At 36.1% G+C, this 19,384-nt stretch overlaps 2 protein-coding genes across 7 annotated transcripts in view; one reads left to right on the top strand and one right to left on the bottom strand.

Moving 5' to 3' along the window:
• METTL8 (methyltransferase 8, methylcytidine) overlaps window positions 1-19,384 on the bottom strand; it is an 80,127-nt gene that overhangs the window by 22,713 nt on the left and 38,030 nt on the right. The gene's annotated exons all lie outside the window — the stretch shown is intronic.
• DCAF17 (DDB1 and CUL4 associated factor 17) lies at window positions 2-18,289 on the top strand. Of its 5 annotated transcripts, none has more exons than XM_051787429.1 (14): window positions 2-331; window positions 1,580-1,683; window positions 3,042-3,132; window positions 4,070-4,212; window positions 4,975-5,053; window positions 5,200-5,289; window positions 7,366-7,473; window positions 7,984-8,089; window positions 11,503-11,645; window positions 12,999-13,108; window positions 13,511-13,598; window positions 15,154-15,249; window positions 16,645-16,800; window positions 17,609-18,289. In XM_051787429.1, exons 1-14 carry the CDS (start codon window positions 167-169, stop codon window positions 17,726-17,728), a joined length of 1,599 nt encoding a protein of 532 aa, XP_051643389.1. In that variant the 5' UTR covers window positions 2-166; the 3' UTR covers window positions 17,729-18,289. The 5 variants fall into 5 exon arrangements, with proteins under 5 accessions (XP_051643389.1, XP_051643390.1, XP_051643391.1 ...); XM_051787430.1 differs by having other exon boundaries at window positions 15,154-15,237; XM_051787431.1 differs by lacking the exon at window positions 17,609-18,289 and having other exon boundaries at window positions 13,511-13,596; window positions 15,154-15,237; window positions 16,645-16,781.

Raw genomic sequence — 19,384 nt, forward strand, 5'->3', positions numbered from 1 at the left:
TCGAGCCTTTCCCCGCTTCGCTTCACCTCTCGCGGGGCTTCGAGAGAAACCCGGGGCGGGCCCGGGCCCAGCAAGGCTGCGCGACCCTCCAACCGCCAGGCTGGAGCGGGGCAGGAGGGCGAGCCGGGAGCGGGGCAGGAAGGCGGTGCCCCCCCGCCGGCCGGGAATGTGCCCGCAGGCGGCCCCCGGCCGAGTCAGGGCCGCCCCCCGCGCGCCCGGCCCGCACAACGTTTGCCGCGTCCTCGCCCGCAGGGCCCACGGCTTCTATGCCAGGGATGCTGGTGTCGCCCACAGGAAAAACCTGGGACTCCTCAGGAAGATCATGTGTCAGGTAACAGCGGGGCGTTTCGGCGTTGGCTGAATCCCTGCGGGTACTGGCTGTCAGTCGGGGGGACTGAGTGTCAGTGCTTAGCCCAGGTGTTTGAGAAGTCCCTGGTCACGCTGACGAACAAGTTTGGGGGAAAAAAAATCTGCAGTTTTACTGAGGAGAGTTAGAAATGGTTAAATTTACTTCTCGAGTCTCAGACCTAGAAATGTAGAGACGATTATGCTGTGCAAAAACTGCAGAAGCACCTGTAAATCTAATAATTGTGTTATAAATAAGCTTTTGTGAGATTTTATAGCACTTATTTCCCTAAAATGGCTTCATATTTAATACCAATATTAAATTCATAGTGCTTAAGAGAGCATCAACGTTAAACTTGAAAGGAGTTCTCACAACTAAGCTAGTCAGCAGAGTTCTTCAGGTAAACATAACCCTAACCAATCAGTGAATTGATGGGATAATAAAAAAAAGGAATTAAACCAATTAGAAACTGAACTCTTTTTTTAATCAGAATGATTACTGCTCCCATGCAGTAGTTGATAGGAATACATTGGAAGTGGAAGGGAATTGGCAGTTATGTTATACTGAAAATACGCTTATTGGAAGTCAGCTGAAGTGTGTTCTAATGCAATTAGATCAATGGGCATGCAAAGTTTATTGAAATAAAAATAAGTACATTTGACCTACACTTTTTTTGCAAGACTAGAACCTTGTTAATGGTATAAAGCTACTGATACCTATAATGCATGCAAGAAACTTTTATGGAAGCAGTTTATTCCATTAACATTTCAGGCGCTTTTTGCAAATAACTGCAAACACATTTTTCTACCTTTCACACCAAACACGGCCGGCAAAATGGAATTAGATGTTCAATAAATACAATTAATTATATATAAAAGAATTCTATGCATATTTAAACTCTGGGGAGTTTAGTTCTTGATTTCAAAAGTCACCATGAAAGTTTAGTTGCCAGCTTCAATGCAGGTAAGATAATGACAGAACGTCCCTCACCCATGCTGTCCATTACAGGTAATAAAAAATCTTTTTAATTTGGTTAAAAAAAAAAAAGACAATTTTTCTTTAAGAAAAGTCTTTTAATTTGGTTAAAAAAAAAACAAATAAGAATCTCTTTTATATTTTCAACTATAAAGTTTCAATTCATGTAAGTTGTTAAGCTGCAGGAGCCAAATAAAATATTTTCCAGAAGCAAAGTTTGTTACAAAAGCCATCCTTATTACAACTACTGTGTTTCAGGAAAGTACTAAATTCAAGAATGTTTGGACAACTCATTCTGCATCTCCTATTGCATATGAAAGAGGAAGAATATACATGGACAATTACCAGTGCTGTATTAGCAGGTAATAAATTTACAATTACAAGGCACCCCGACAGTTTTGAGACTGTGATTCTGTGTTAGACATGTTGCTAACTTTACTCATTCAAATAGCTGCTATGAATTGACTGGAATTTACCTAGGAACAAGAAATAACCAGGAGCATAAATCTCTGTTGAATTACATTTAGATGCCCTTGTATTTTAATGTGACACTTGCTTTGATAAAAGAAAGTCTGATCTTACTGGTGCTGTATTAACTTCAGCTTTCAGAGTACTTTAATAAGAGTGGAAGATTATCACCATTTTATAATCTGGCACTGAAAAGCCAAATGAACAGTAGTTCTCTGTAATCTGAACTAGCAGTGTACTAGAGTGTGTCACAAAATCAGGCAACGTAACAAGCCTCATGTCTATGAATTCTGTATAAAATAGGTAAATTATTTTTCATGTGAAAGTACAGCATGCAGAGCATGTGCTGGTTTTTGCTAATTTATTTTGCAGATCAGTTCTCTGATCTGATGTACTCTCTTATTCCATCATCAGTTGCAGAAGCACAGGTTAGGAGGCAGCATATGGCAGGGCAGAGGACGGGAAATCTGTTACACCAGCCCTTGTCCTTGCCCGTCCCTCCTGTGAGGGAAGTAGCATGGTCTTGGAGAACTGCATTGCTGAGTAAGTTGTGGTCAGAGCAGTTTTGAGACATAGAAGTCATATGATACATAGAAGACAAATTACTCTGTCGGTGTAAACCACTGAGAGTTAATTAAATTAATCTATCACTTGCAGCTGAGATCTAAATCTACTTCTATTCCTACATTGTCTGAATGCTTTCAGTACTGGGTTAACCTGTCTAACATCTTTCAGGTTTATCTTTGTCTCATCCTCTTCCAGAGGGGAAAACTATGCACAGTACAAAGCTTTCATTTTAGTTAGTAGGGTTTGTTTAAAAATATCTGAACCTTTATGTTATGAAAGGCAACATTGGAAGAACTCAAGGGGAAGGTTCCAGGATGATCGTTAGTTTCTGAAATATGCTTTCTTTTTAATGTTTATCACTAAAGGAAGAGTGTTACTATTAAGTTTGTTACTAAAAAAAAACCAAAAACAAACCCAAAACAAACAAACAAAACCCCTACCCAAACCATAACACCAAACCAGGAGATATAGAGAAGGTTAGCTTTTAAATGTCACATTATATTAACTATTGTTTATTAGGCCCTATTTTGAGAGAAATTTCAGTTATATTTACAGAGTAAAAATAAGACTTTAGATTTCTGATCTGCCTAAGGAAAAGGCAGGATTTATAAGACTGTATGAAATGACTTGTTGATAGAATGTGGTCTACAGAACAGACTAATGATTATCCATCATTTTCCTCTAGCATTGCACAAGCCCCAAGAATACTTTATCAAAAGTCAAAGTGTGCTAAGTCAGAAAAAATAGAAGATGCTTTATTATTGGAATGCCCACTGGTAAGATTATTTTTTACTAGAGCATTGTTGTGCAAAATAGTAAATGAATATATTTCAGTGAAATATGTTTAGAATAGAGCACTCTTTCCCTGCAAACTACTTTCTCAATGTTTCATGGAGTTAGGTCATTAAAGGTTTGCAACATGTGCTGATTTATATTAACTGAACATTTGGAGGTATACTTCTCTGCATTTCTCAGTAGTGCATTCAAATGCTTTTCTGGTAAGTGTTCATGGAAGATTTTATGCCTTTATGCTTATGCAACTAACTCTTAATTCCTTACAAAATAGATTCTGTTTATATTTTTCTTTATTTTTTAAATAGCAAGGGCAGTAGCTGGGAGTTTTAGTTTTCACTAGATCTGTTCACATTAAAAAAATGAAAAAGCAGATGCACTGAAGGCCCATTGAAGCAACTCTGCCCAAAATATGTTCTGCTGTTTCTAATTAATATATTATATAATTTCTCTCCCCCACAAGGAGTTTTTCTCCCATCCAGTGTCCACAGATCTTAGAAATATTAGGCCAATCCTTGAGGTGCATAAAAATAAAGCAGTGTAAATACTTTTCTTAGCAGTTACTGTTGAGTTACCATTGAATGTCTTATTTTGCAATACTTCAACAATTTTCTCTTCAAGACTGGTATCAAATAGATCAATAAGCAGTTACACTTAATTTTTTGCAAGGCAAGGAAGTTTTAAAAGATGTCTTTTCTAGAAAAGGTAACTGTCTTGCAAAAAGTGTGACAACAGATTATTTATGTGATAGATGATTATTTGGCATGGACATGATCTTAGAGATGCTGATGCCATTAGCAGGCTGCTTTCCTCGTTTAGCTTTTGAGGAATGTGTATTAAGTTTTGTGTTCTTCTGACTGTGTCCAAATGTTATGTATCCTCCTGGTACAACTATTTTTCTAATAATTTTTTTTTATGCAGGGGGAAATGTTACCAAGTCCATCAGATTATAAAGCTTCCCTGATAGTCTTGACGGTGCAGAACTGGCTTCTACGTCTCTCTGCTGATAGTGGAGAAGTACTGGAAAAAATATACCTTGCTGGTTCCTGTTGCAAGTCCTTCAGGTATTAAACAACAACTAGGCTTTATATAATTAACAGTCATTAGTATTATAGTGGAGAAGGGAAGTCGTGTTTATTTTAGTACCATCCTGTGGCTGACTACAGGTTTGTTAGTCTAGAATGTTACCTGGAGTATTGCTCCTGCATGCTCTTACCTGTAGAAGAATTTTATCAACTTAAGTATTATAGTCTTAAATTTGCTATCAAGTTCCACAAAACCTATGCTACTATTTGCTTTTCTCTGACAACTTTACAGCCTTTAATATTGCAATGGCAACATACCAGGAAAGGACCTTTAAGAGCTGTAGAACAAACCTCAACAAACATACAAAAAACACATTTAAATTTTGAGCTGTTTTGAACTTGCTAACATTCTTCTCCATTTTGCTCTTTTAAAGCAGAGCAGTTACTGCTTCTGGTAAACTGCTGCTTTTTTTTTCAGTTCTCGGAAGAAATTATTTCCTTTAGGCTGAAGGATAAGAAGGCAGTGATTATGAAAGGAAGGAGAAAAACTAAGATGGGAAGTGTTCATGCTTTCCAAATTTTTCTCACAATCCTGTATGAAATAAGCCATCCCTACTTCTGTGGGTTCTGCACTATTGCAAACAGCAAACATCTTGAGCACCTCTTTCAAATCAAATACTGAAGTTTGCCTGGGCATAGGCATCTGCATAGTTATAGCAGATTACATTTTATGTGAAGTAATATATTTACTAATGAATGGTTTTTTACGTGATTAAGATAGGCCTTTCTTATCACAAATAGGTATCTGAGCTGGGATACTCCTCAAGAGGTAATGGTTGTAAAGACAATTCAGAATAAGCTCCCTGCAGCAGCACGGCAGGTATGTTTGTTGAAAAACCATCAATTTTACAATATTGATCAAAAAAATGTACAAGTACAAAGATGGAGACATTATAATTTGTTATTATGGCAGAAGATCAAGGTGTCCTACCATTAATAACTATATTCAATATTGTTCTTTTCTAGGCAGGAATACAACAGTCTGTATTGTTTTATCTTGCTGTATTCCAAGTTTTACCTCTTTCTTTCATTGGAATGCTAGAAATAAACAAAAAGGTAAGTTAATTTCTCCGTTAAAGTTGATCCGTACTGTAGTTCTATGACAGTTCTAGTTTAGGCACTTGTTTCAGAATTTCAGAAGCCATACTTACAGCTTGTAAAAGCAGCTGAAACATTAATTAGCAACAGTGTTCTTGTGTCTGATAGGGGCGCTGGGGGCAAGATTCTTAATTCTAATGACCGGCAGAGAAAATGCAAATGCATTCTGTTATTGGGTTACTCTTTGACATGTAGAAGGACTTTAGCCTTTATTTAGAGCAATTGTAAGAATCAGCAAATCCTAAAGTAGACTTCTTTTCACCTCTTTAACAAAAGACAGATAGGCCTCTGACCCAGTCCTAGTAATAGTCTATGAATTCTGTACAGTTACAAATTTTTCAAACTTCTGTTATCACTGTTAATGGATAACAAATGTAAATATGTCTTGATTTACCAGTCAAGAGCAAACAACCTTTCTGAGTTCAGTTTGCAACCTGTAAGTAAGAATCTGTATACTGGGAAGCCTAGAGGTAGATGGCAAGTTTTACTGTTCTATTTTAAGCCAAGAAAACCCTGGATACAGCTTACAAATGGAACAGTAAAAACATGCAAACTCTCTCTTCAAGGTTCTGTGAGGTACAGTCTCGTTTAGGGTCCAGAGCTATGAGTGAGTTTTAGTTGCTGCTAGGTTGGGTTGAGCCTGTAATTGGGATTGGGCTAGCAAGAGAAGGTGTGGGGTTAAACTTTTTCATTTGGGCCCATGAAAGTTTGGGGGCATTGTGTATTGTTCTGCAAGTACTTAGGGCTGGAAAAAATATTACCAGTATCAAAGGTATGCTCAATCTGGTTAGGAATGGCGTGCCAGAATCATCACGGTCGTAGTAGGCAAAACATCTGAAAGAGTAATGCTTCGGCTGGGTCTGTGCCAAGTACTCATGAGAGAAATTGTTACAACTGGGAGTAATGGCAAGGCAGAATTTGGGATGTGAGAATACACCCAGCAGCAGAAGCAACCAATGAATGCAATGCCAGGCCTGATATAACTATTAGATTATATTAGATTAGGGTTACTGTTTAACACTGCAGAATGCATCTCATGCATCAGCTTTACTGAAATGTTACTCAATAAATTCTGAATTCAGAGGGGCTAAGGTCTCAAAGATACAAAGTAGACTTCAGAGTTGGAAGAGTATTAAGGTTTGTGTCTGGAAGACACTGGGACCTAAGCTAACAAATGTATTGAAAGAGCCATGAGTCTAAATAAAAGGCAAAGTCTCAGGATTGAATATATCTTTCAGAACCAAACAGATCACAAGATCACTGATAGTGTTAAGATGTAGGAGTCTTGCATCTTTTGGGTTTCTTTATATTTTTTAATTGTTTTTAAGCCTGTTTTAACTGGTTTAATTGCTTTTTTCACATAGTCAGATTAAAGAAATGAAAACTACATTTCTAAGCATACCTATTGGAAAAATTACAAACATCACATGTTGTTATTCATTAAATATGAAGAATTAGTTTGTGGGGGTTTCTCAGTGATGTGTTAAACAGTGGCAGAAATGAATACTGCATAATTATTAAAAGCTTCTCATGTTGTGTCTAATTTGGATTCAGAGAGGATGCTGTACTCTGTGACAGCTGGATAATGTAGTTTTGGTACAGCTGTACAAAGAGCTATGATTAGACTAGTATTTTACCCTGGTGATAAAGAAAGAAGATCTGAAATCAGGACTTGTAGATTGAGTTGCTAGTTCTGCTAACATTCTTGTGACATGCTGGATAATATAATCTATTCATGTATGATAATATCAGGGTAACATGGTATAAAGATATACTGAGAACTGATTAGGGAATGAATCTGCTTGCAGATTATGACTAATCTAACCTTAGGTGTTACAGCAGTGCAAAGTATTACAGAAACTCAGTAGGACAGATAAATTACAGAAAACTTTATGAACTTAAAACACTGATCATAGGGTTTGATCAGAATAAAAAATGAAAGTGATTGCAAAATTAAGGACATAATGTCACTATTTTGCATTGTCTCAATTATTCCTTCTCTAATAGAATACATTTTGCTTCCTTTTATTCCAGATATTTGGCAATAGTGTGACAGATGTTGCTGTTTCTAATGGAATCCTGATTGTAATGTATAGCGTGGGTCTGGTCAGACTCTATAACTTCAAGGCCATTTTGGAACAGGTAATGAAATACATAAGTTTTCATACAGTGTGTGCTATTTTAGGGCAACAAGTCATAAATATTCACATAATGCTGCACAGGTACATGGGGATTGTGTCAAAGGATAGAGTTCCTGCCTAAATTTCTTTATAGTCAGAAGATGTAAACGGATACACTATAAGAAAATTCTGCCTGCACTAGTTACAGGTGGCAGAACATGGGGGGGTCAGACGGGCACTTCAGAGGAGTTATGTAAACCTTAGACCAGATGTGCTCCTCTTTACACACCTAGCCTGTAGCTTTAGATGATTGTTAAGGCCAAAAACTGGTGGGTGTGGAAGATTGATCTCAAACAGAACTGCAGGGAGCCTTTGGAGTTTATATCCTTCCAATCAAAAATCGAACGTTGATTCGAAAATAAGACCTCGAGCAGTATCTTACAGGATAAAGAATGCAGTAGCAATGGAGCAGTAAAACTAAACAGTAAGTAAATATGCATCAATAAAGCTAAATTGTTGTGTGTTATTTTAGTTCATGGAACAGCCATTTGATTTGGGACAAGAATTCAACTGGAATGGTCAGGTGGGAGTTGTTGGAAAGTATCCATTTGGTCTTCCATGTAACATTAAAATAACAGGTAATTATGATCTTTGTATTATCTTGGCTTTTATGATTTAATTATTACTTATTTCACACCAAGAAAATTAAAATTATTGTGCTTATATTGTGCCATAGCTATATTTCTGGATTTACATTATAGTAAAAACGTGTTTTGCTTTAGTTGTAATTACAATTATAATTATATAAGACTACCTAGAAAACTATTACAGCAACTAAGCTATCTTAAAAACTTCATAAGCAATGCATGAAATGGAAACTTCTTCCTCATTTCTGAGACACAACTGCTCTTGGGAAAGAGGAAGGGCTAGGATAGCTGCTAGTAGCACCCAGAAACAGTACATGGTATGTAAGCAAACATGTGAGAACATTTAATCTAATTTGCAGAGGAAATTTAAGAAAACTGAATACAATTTGTCTGACTTGCATTTTGGTAATTCTAGGTTGTCAGAAATGTGCCACTTTCAGTAAAATTAACTCCTGAGAACAAATTATTAAAAACAATTCTTATGCCTTAAATCATTAACTTAAAAATGTTCTGCTTTGTGTAATGACTATAATTTCTCTGAAATCAGACAGTGATTTCTGTTGGTGCATTTAAGATTAGAATTTGGTGCTAAGATTCTTAATGAGTGACCAAAGACTGACATTTTCTTTGAAACAAAAATACATTCTCACAAGTTCACACTCAAGGCACTTGCAAAAAAAAAAAAAGTAAAGAAAGAAAAAAAAAGTTGGTTTCACAAACATCAAAGAATGCATTCTTTTAGTTCTTTAATTTTGAAGGTTTTTCTATTAAATGTTTTTACAGGTGATTGTCCACATAAAAATGCTTTTGATCTTTATATTCTTCAACTGTCAGATAATAAGAAACAAACCATCCAGATTTACATAAAAATGAGGGAATACATAAAATACAGACTTACACAGTAAAGGCTTTCAGTTAAAATGCAATGTTTTATCAACACAAAGTAGTAGGTTGCTATAATTGATGTCTCAGTTTCTGCAAAGGGAAATTTTTCCTCTTTTTTCTCTCTCTCAGTCTGCGAAACCTCCATTTAATATTATGGGCCCTGTGGAAAACATGCTTGTAGATCATTGTAGTTTTTAGTTTTGAGATTTAAAACCAATGTACTGGAAAAAACATTTTTGATCTTGAATTCTATGCAAGAGCTTGTGGAAGTTTTGAACTCATGACACACATTTGCCATGGCTGCTCTTTGCAGATACTTGTATTTCTGTGGGTTTCGAGTTGTTTTCTTCTAAGAAGAAGATGGCCAAATGCTTCAGTGAGCAAGATCTTAAGATCTTATTTCAGAGTTTAGGCTTGTATTTACTATAACTTAATTGTGTGTCATTTTCCTTCTTATTTAGTCCTAGCCTCCCTACAGAAATTGCCTGAAGGGGATGGCCATTATTACAGTACTGTTTTTGTGGTGTGAGATACCCAAAAAGAAGTGTATAGAGATCAAAATTATGTACTTACCACTTCATTTACACCTGTTAACTGGTGAGGAATTTGATTTTGGTCACAGTGGAAGGAATGGAAAAGTACCTATAAATCTTCATTATGTAACTTCTAAAGGTCCAGAACTTAAAACTAGTTTGATTTATTGTTAGAGGATACAGTAATTTCATAAGAAAACAAGGAAGAAGATACTTTGTAGATTTTTTTTTTTTTAGAGCAAATACTTATTAGTGCTGCCATGAACTACTTTATGACTTTATTTTAGATGAGTGTGGAAAGTTTTAAGGAAGTGAACAAAGAAGCTCAACTGGAGATTGAAAACAGGCAAGACTTGGGAAAGAACTTGCAAACAATAAAACGGGTGTTAAGCAACGAGAGCAAGTGACACAGCAGGAGAGTTGAGGCAGCAGAGTGATATTACCACAGTTGTTTAAGTGGCTATGATCTTGCAAATCTTTGCCAAATGAACATAAAAAGAAAGGCATATTTTATCAACAGTCTATACTGCTCAGGATTGATATACTACTTAATTGTACCATACATATACATATTTAATTGTATCATTTAGTCCATCTACCAGAATTTTTGAGGAACCTTGCTAGATATTTTATTTTAAAAGTTGGTAGGACTAAATGTTAACAAATTTTCTTAACTCATTTTTCATTTTCTGACTGATTTTAATATCAGTAGGTCCTCTGCTTATGCTTCCATCTTCAATATTCCCTACATTTTCAGCAGATGCCTGAGTTTTTTATAACTTTGTTATATCTTGCACAGAATCTCCCATTTCCTATACGTTAGTCCAAAAGACAGCTAGACAACTAGCCACTTTCCATCTCAGGAAAGACTTCATTTCCATTGGCAGTGAACTAATTCCATTCAATCTAGATGCTGGAAACATGAACAAAGGAAGAAGAGAGAAGCAAGAAGCACTCTGTAAACACAGTATCTCATGTCATGTGACATCTCAGCACCGTTGGCTAGAACCTGGATAATTATCTAGACTAAGCAGGATAAGAACAAGTCTAAATTTGGATAAAACCTTTGGCACACAGGAGTCCAGATAAGAACATTGCTCTCCTCACAGTAATTCAGTTTGTGTTTTTATACTCTGCCAGTTTAAATGCCTGTTGAAACTGCAGATTTTCTCCACATTTTGTCAGGTTTTTTCCCCAGCTTTTCTTTGTATTGTTAGAAAGAGCTGATCTTCAGTCTAAAATTGATTCAGTTATGGCAGCTGTAGAAATGGCTTTAATTTAGCTCGTTGTCAGAAGCTGTAAAGTTCTGTGCGGTCCATTTCGTTCAAAGATGCTTCTCTCATTTACTAAACAGAAGATTTGTAAGAATGGCATATTACATCTCTATAATTTATCCCAACTGAACTGAAAAGGAAAACTAAAAAAACATTAATTACAAAAATGTCCATATTTTTATTGATTATAGATTGCATTCATTGTGGTCCACACTATTTTGTTGTATTACGCAAAAGGAGAAAGAATATTCAGATTCTGCATTTAATGCTGTTATTTGAGACTGCTGCTTGCTGTTTCCAGCTATTTATGGCTATTTTTCCCAAGAGAATATTGACCCTTTTGATATGGTCTTTTGATCTGTTCATGTGTACATCCTTTCTCAGTCAGATGAACTGGATTAATTTTAATTATTTGCTATGTCTTTGCTCATCCAGCTCATTTGGAGTGAAGTAAGTCAAAGGTATTAGAAGAGCAGTTCAGCATCAACGTCTGAGAAGGCAGTAACCCTCCACAGGGAGCTGCAGATTTGTGCTTGGACGTTAGCTGAGGTAGCATAGCTGGTGCTGGAAAAAAGTTCACAGCCAATGCACTTCCACCAGTCTTCAAAAGTTCTGAACAATTAGTAGCTTTACTGGAATTTAGAATTGTAAGGATCAATGGAATTATGATTGTTCTGCTACTAATGGTGTTAACATTACCGAATATTTGCAGATACCCCACCTTTGCTATTTGAAGCATCTTCTCTGGAGAATGCATTTCAAATTGGAGGTTACCCTTGGCATTATATCATCACACCTAACAAGAAAAAACATAAAGGAGTCTTCCATATTTGTTCTCTGAAAGACAATACTTTGGTAATATATTCAGATAGCAGCTTCTCTGAAATTAATGTGTATCATGTCTGTCTTCATCTCTTATTCTGAGTAGCATTTGAGGTAATAATACCCTTGTTTTCCAATGTGGTGCTTTTGCAGGGATCACCCCAGAGTATCAAATCAGCTATCCCATGGAGTCATGTGTAAAATGTTTCCTTCTGAATTAGTACTGCTTCTCATATTTCCTTCATTCCAATGTAATAGTGGCACTGTCAGGTCTACACAGCAAACTGTACACAGCAAACTGTAACATCTTAATGCACTTCTGCGTAGTCAGCCTACCAAATGCTGACTAAAGAATTATTTTAAATTTTAAGAAATTGCAGAATAAATTTCCTTAATGTTTGTAGTTTATTTTTGATTTTTGCCTTCTGAATCTCCCTAGAAAGACTTCATTGCTCAGTTTAATCCCTCTCTGTCCCTAGAAAGGTTTTATGACTCAGTATAATCTATTCCTAATTATTTTTATGTACTGTTCTTCAGATATTCTTTTGTGTGAGCTCTCTATCTCGGCTTTTATTTTTAACCTGGAGTTGACCTGAAGATTCTGTAATACAAGCAGCTTCTAGGCCTGTTCAGAGTTCTTGACTAAAGTCTTATCTGTAGATGTCCTTATCTCTTTTGCTAGCCTGATCAAATCAATGATTTCCCCTCCTATGTCTTATTTTCAAAACTGTTGTTTCACAACTCTAGCTGAAGATCAATTTTGATTAAAATGGACATGTACAATCCTTTCTTATCTGTTTTTATCTGTGTGGGTTCATATGTTTGAAAATTTGAATGATCAATGTCAGCTAAATTTACCAACAAAAAGCTACTGCCAGAGTCCCAAGGTTTTAACCAGCTTGCATCTGATTGCTGAAATCACGAGCTGTCCCAGGCTTACATGCTCCACAAATAATTTGCACAAAAGAGGCTAAGCCTGAGGTTTGAAGCTCAAGTCAAACTTTGTGCTAATGTTTGTCTCATGTCTTGACACATCCCATGTCTTGGATATTCAGATTGCTGAAATTGTTGATGTGTTTGCAGAGTGTAGGCTAAATCTTCATTTTGCTTAGTTTCAGGAGAGAAAGGATTATATATAGCTAAGATACAAGGTCATTGCTTATTGCATATTAAAAATGTTAAAACTGTTCCATGGAATGTCTTGAGAATTGGAACTGAGTCTTTTTATTATTGTTGTTATTATTATTGTTCCACTGCCATCCTTTCTGGTCATGATTAGGAGCAATACTTAAAAACCTTCAGAGGTATGTAGTGAGGAGCTGAGTATTTCCTCTTTAATTAGATCTGTGAGACTTTCAAAATACTAATATTCCTTTTCTTCTTCAGGCAAAAAATGGCATACAGGATATGAAATGCTGTTCACTTGAACCTGACTGGATATATTTCCATCCAGATATGTCAGGTAGAATAATCCACGTGGGACCAAATTTGATAAAGTATGAGCTTCTTTTTTTTTTTTCAAATCTTATTTTCATCAGAGCAGAGGTTGCATAACTGCACAAATTCAGTAGTTTGACACTTTGCAGGCCCAAACACTCATTAAACTATAGAAACTGTAAAATGTCTTAAATTTGTCAGAAGTTCTGGTAGAAACATCTGCAGATTTCTATGTGATGAATGTGGGCACTGGAGGCCAGAGTCTAGATTTTTATATGAAAAATGTTCAAGGACCACTGTGTTAAAATGTCATTGATAAACATAAATTACAAAAATAATTGATTTCCATTACACTTATTTCTGATGGTTTTATGTACACAATTTAAAAAGATTATATAGAAGTGTTGCAGTAGGCAGATTAGAATACGTGACTGACTTTGTAATTTCTGTTTCTTTTGTAGAGTCTTGAAGCTTAAGGAAGTTAAAAATCGTACAGATCAAATGGAGATTGCAGAAGATTTTACGATTGTAGCCAACAGAGAAAACTGTGTGAGTTTAGTGTCTGAGATCACAATGTATGATTTTGAGCAATACATGGGGGTTTTGCATATATGAGTAATCACTGTGTTTTATGGGCTCAATTCAAGGTTTATTGAAAGACATTCTGTGTCATCATCAGAGTTTAAAAAAATTTTTGAAAACAGTAACATTTTCAGGATAGATTTCTGAAACCTCCAGCCCTTTCTTTAGTTTTCAGCATTCTTTATGGTGTGCAGTATCACATGTATCATGGATATAAAACATACTTAATAGATGATAACAGATTTCCTTCAAATGAAGGCGCCACGAAGTGATAATTGTGTGCCTCTCTGGTGCTCAGGTAAGTTGATCATACAAATGCTAGAAATGTTTCAAGTCCCTCATAACTTAGGGGTAGGTTTTCATAAGACAACAAAGACAATACGTTGCTTCCAAAAGTCTGTTTCTTTTCCTGGCCGTGCACACCTGTCACTCTCTTGTGACAGGTTTGGCATTCAGCTAACTCTTGGTGAGCCAAATCAGTGCACTACAATAATAGAAAAGGTGAGTGCTTGTCTGCTTGCTTGGTGAGCTGAACTGGAGCAGAACAGAACTGAATCATCAGTGGATCAGAAGAGTGCAGAAAGGTAGAATCAAGTGGTGAGGAGATGATCTAAACCTACTGGTAGGACTGAGCTCTTAAATCACCTCAGTTGTTTTGTGAAGTCTTTTGTGATGTAAAATCACAAAGACAATCTAACATCAAAAAGGTTAAAGAGCACACTCATGAAGAAAATTTTTTTATAATGGCTGGAACTGTCATTTTGCTTCAGCAGACAAGGTTATGTCTTACCTACTAGCAGGTTTTTAGTTTGAGTACTGTAAGATGCCTGGAAATCAGTCATACTAAAATTTTGAAGCTTTTGCAGAAAAAGGTTTTTGTATTAAAAATCTACACAAACTCAGGAGTAAATCTTCCATTGAATTCAGAAACTGAAAGCTAGGTCATCTAATGACTTGCCATACTGTTTTTTTAGGGTTTGTTTGAGTAACTTCTGTTACAGTAAGAACAAAGAAATATGAGTTTTAATCCTGTTTGTGCTGTGCCTATTCCTTTTGACTTCCATTGTGACATTGATAACCCAGTTTTGAATGTTTCTTGTGGTAAAGAAGCCCAGTGGAAGCAGCCGTGGTGGTTTAAGATGCTACTTTTCCCATCTTCTGCAACTAAGAGTTTAAGAAACAAGCTGATGGTGACTTTGCTGTGTCAATTCTCATTACAGCATCTTAGTTTCAGACACTTCTGTTCTAAAAATTATGGTAGCTGAGAACCTTTGCCACCTCTGCAGGACATCCTGAGAACTTCTGAATATGAGTAAATATCAATAATACCTCAATTAAAGTCACTGAGTTCATGAAGCCTCATAAAGAAGCCATAGCAGCACAAGGGTGATGCACAGCTAACAAGTGAAACAAAGTCTGAGAGATTAAAACAAGCTCAGAAAGCAAAATATAGGAAATTGTCAAAAAGATGGAAACTAAAGTGCTCTGAAGTCTAGAGACACTTCTCTATGTTTCTCCAAAGGTGAACAACACTGTTACTGTAACAGCTTCTGGTCGAGTGGTGAAAAAGCGTTTTAACTTGCTGGATGATGACCCAGAACAAGAGGTAACTGATGCAGTGAGTAAGACCACTTCATGGATTATTTTAGATGCTTAGCTATCCAGAAGTCATTCTTGTTTCAGGTGCAGTGGGTATAACCATTAGCTATGTATGTCTTTGAGTTCTTTATTCCTTTTCTGTGTCTGTCTTCTCAACTTCTAATTGCTTCAAATGCTCTGTCATCTTTTCTTCTTGGTTAAGACATTTGAGCTATGGATTTTCTCTTTCTTGCAAGAACTGCTCTTATGCCCCAAGATACCATCATAACTCCATGTGACTTCAGTGGCAAGGAAAGGAGATATTAATGTGACAAACCATTACTCTTTTCTCCATTCAAATATCTCCTTTAAATGTTTCTTACAAAGCATTTTATGAAATGAAAGAAATTTTTTTTTCTCTGCTTTAGGTTCCTCTTTTCTTTGATGTAGTATGTCTAAACTGCATTTTCCTTTCCCAGTTACTTTGATTAGATTGCAGGAAAAGGTATTTAACACTTTTCCTTTAAGTAACTGCTTCTTGAGAATGAAAACGCCACATGCCTTGGTGTTGAGTCTTCAAGAGGTTATGAAAAATATTTTTTAGCTCTCTATCTAGAGCTGGAGCTGTAATTGTCATAAGCACAACAGTTAAAATGCATCAGTTTCTGGCAGTCACTTCTTTTTTTCTGAGAGAATACGGTAAAACTACAGCACAGTCCAATATAACCCTTAAGGGTCTGCAGTTCATTTCTATCCACTTTTTCTTTTAACCATAATAAAAATAGTCTACACACTCTTTTTTTCCCCTGCTGTTACGCTTTACTTGGGATTCCAGTAGATGTTTTTACATTATGGAAGAAGAAGACTGGCGTGAATTTAAAGAGTATGTCACAGTGAAATAAAGGCAATTAAGTTAGTTCACAGTCTTTACATTTTGGTCTCAGTTCTTCACTGACACACTCTGTGTGGAGCAAGAGAGAGCTCTGAACAGAATATAGAAATATTCATGTGAATGGAATTACCCTAATATACTCATCCTCTCAAAACCAGTAAAGGTTTTAAGCTACACTGTCTCTACCATGTCTGCATCAAGAGCTTAAATATATTTCTTCTGCCACTTTAGAAGTACCTTTTTTCTATATCCTGTACGTTATATATAAAAATACATCTACTTGCATATTAGGATTCTTCAGAATATCACTTTATTTTCTCCTGCTTAAGGAATTTCACTGAAATACACTGGACAACTTGTGTTGGGAAAGATGCCTGTTGGGTATCAGTGTCCCAAAGTTTTCTCTGTCAGACCAGAAGACTTAAGAACTAGAATTTTTCCAATTCTGCTTTCACCAGAAAGAAAAAAGAGCTATTCAATTTAGGTGGAGGGGAATGTGAATTTACGTTTGATTTCTAAACTTGAGGTTTTGTTTTTCCTAAGACATTCAAAATCGTGGATTATGAAGATGAACTGGATTTATTATCCACTGTGGCAGTTACTCAGATAGGAGCTGATGGAAGAGCTCACCTTGATTTTCATTGTAATGAACATGGGATTCTCCTTAAGAGTATTCCATTCCGGGAGTCCTGGGATGTGGTGAGGAAAATTCCTGTCTTTTGTTCACACTGTCTCTTCCCTATACTCGTTTACCTGCCATTTTTGTTCAGATTTGAAGCAAATATATAAATAGTGTTGCCAAGGGATGAGATTTGTATAAAATCTCATTATTAAAAATAATTACAAAATTACAAACTCTAAAATAATTACAAACTCTAAAATTGTAAGTATTCCATCAGACAGTAGCTCATTTATCTGAAAATCTTTATTATTTGAAATTATTATTCTTTTTGTTTGTTGATTTGTTTGGGTTTTTTAGTTGGGGAAAGGGCTGTCCTTATGTATTTCTAAAGTATTTATCTAATTAAATACTCACCCTATGGCTAGTTTCATCAGATTAACTTTACAACTTGTAAATAATTTCACTATCTTAGCTTGAACTACTCATGCGTAGAATTAAGCATGGACCTCCCTGTGTGTGTATTTGGAGAGATGGAATGGGCTGTTCATACAGTCCAAGCTTAGGTGGACATCCAACTTAGATGGTCTGAAATTTTCAGCACCTTTGCACCTCTTTTATCATTGACTGCATAGGCAACTTGGTATCTTAAATCAGATGCATCTAATTGCAGTTAGATGCCTAAAATAGGTATGTGAGAAACCTCTCAAAGTTTTAAAATGCTGTCCTTTATCTGGAAGGGCAATCTCTGTGTATCCCCACAAAAATCCTGCCTGATCATGGAGGTCACCAGTGTTAAATATTTTTTGTTCCTCATGGAAAATGGTATGGATATTAACAAGTTGTGGAAAGAGAGACTACAATCCAAATTTTTTTTTCTCATTTCAGACTTACAGTCATGAAGTTTACTTCGACAAAGACCTTGTATTACATATAGAACAGAAGCCTAACAGGAGATTCAGTTGTTACGTTTACCAAATGGTCTGTGATACTGCAAAAGATGATTAATGTTCAAGCCATGAAAAAACAGAAAGTGTTTTGTAAAAAAGGAGGGAGAACTTTTGAATATATTTAAACTATAACAACTACAGAGACTTCAGTTTGGATGTTATTTAAGGACTCCATACATAGAAAGTAGTCAGCTACTGTTTTCTGGCAGGATTTAATTGTAACATTTTGTACTGCTACAAGAGGTTTGGGGTTTTTTTTTTTTTCTTTGTAACACTGTACACTTGCCTGTAGTCCATAATGGCTCTTCATGTATTCACCAGTTCATTAATGCTAGGTGCAGCATTTATTGCTTCTCTTCAGCAATAGGATTGAAATACTGGACATCAAGGAAAAAGATGTGGACTTACTGATTATCTGCCATCTGCCGTGATCTGTCTTACATAGTTTTACCTATGCAACTCTAATATAGACTGTCAATTAAACAAAGTATATAAAACTGTCTAGGATAAATTTTATATGTAGCATGAAAATTGCAGTGTTACCATTAAACCACTTAGACAAAAACCTTCTCTTGCTTTTGTGTGAGAAATAAAATCACGCAGGTTTTCTGGTTGTGTATGTGTTGGTTTAAAGAGAAATATTAATTATGTGGTTTACTGTCTTTTTAATATATATTTTTACAGATACATATAGCAGTTCTCTGGTTCTCCCTGTGCCAAGGGTCAGGAGTTGTCAGGAGTCTGAGCCAAAGCTCCCAGCTGCTCACCCTGATCACTGTGTGCATCCTGCCTGATGCATGGGAGTGCCATGTGGTATATTCAGAATCTGCAGAGTGTGGGCTTTCATGTTAAATTAAAAAGCACCCACAGCAAAACTCAGGCTGTAGCCTTCATGGTGATAAAGAGTGTTTCCAAATGCAAGCCAAAGATGGGCTCAGGAGAATAGCTCTTGGAGGGTATGACCAACATCTGATTTCTCACTACCACCACCATCATCATGACCGTGGTAATTCTAAATGGAAATATTCTTTTTACTCCAAGCTTTACTAATTAAGCATGGATCATTCTAGAAGATGCAATAGGGAAGAGCTCTAGAAGAATGATAAAAATTTTCTATTTTGAGTTTTTAGAAAAAGTGTAATGCAAGAGAAGTGAACTACAATTGTGGAAAGAAAAAACAACACAAAATGGACATTTATGAAGATAATGAAACAGCAGTAGTAATAAAGGGCAGCAGCAACACCTAATTTCCACCCTGGCTTCCATAAATTTTTGCTTAGTGTCCAGGAAAGAACACCTGTCCATTACCTGCTATTTTATAAGTAACTACATAACTAATATATGAAGGTAATGAGTCTATAAGGCAGAAGACCCAAATCTCAAGCAGTTACTTAAGATGCATTTTATGCTCATTTCTGTTTGGGTTATTGAAGCAGTTCCTCCTAGAAAAAGACATTTAAACTTCATTGTTTATTAAATACTGCAAGTGCTGTTCATGTAGATCAGCTCTAGCTTTCAAGGGTTTGCTATACATCCCAGTGGCTTATTCTTAAATTAGTACAGACTTCTGAATTGATATTCTGGTAAATCTATAAATGTACATCAGTATCCAAAAATGCAGCAATTTGTAATGACCAAAAGGCAGCCCAGACTTTGATGAAGATTGTGGGATCTCAGGTAAGAAATTCTGTCACTCTAAACACTCGCCGTGTTG

This window comes from Manacus candei, unplaced genomic scaffold, assembly GCF_025592945.1.
Source record: "Manacus candei isolate 608988 ecotype Guabito, Panama unplaced genomic scaffold, ASM2559294v1 h1tg000023l, whole genome shotgun sequence".
In the NCBI taxonomy this organism is placed as follows: domain Eukaryota; kingdom Metazoa; phylum Chordata; class Aves; order Passeriformes; family Pipridae; genus Manacus; species Manacus candei.

Excerpts from the sequence above, each read along its gene's own strand:
- DCAF17 (XM_051787429.1), top strand. The coding sequence starts at position 167 with ATGTGCCCGCAGGCGGCCCCCGGCCGAGTCAGGGCCGCCCCCCGCGCG. Across the intron at positions 3,133-4,069 it reads TATTATTGGAATGCCCACTG|GGGGAAATGTTACCAAGTCC; the intron begins GTAAGATTATTT and ends TTTTTTATGCAG. Across the intron at positions 5,290-7,365 it reads TGCTAGAAATAAACAAAAAG|ATATTTGGCAATAGTGTGAC; the intron begins GTAAGTTAATTT and ends CTTTTATTCCAG.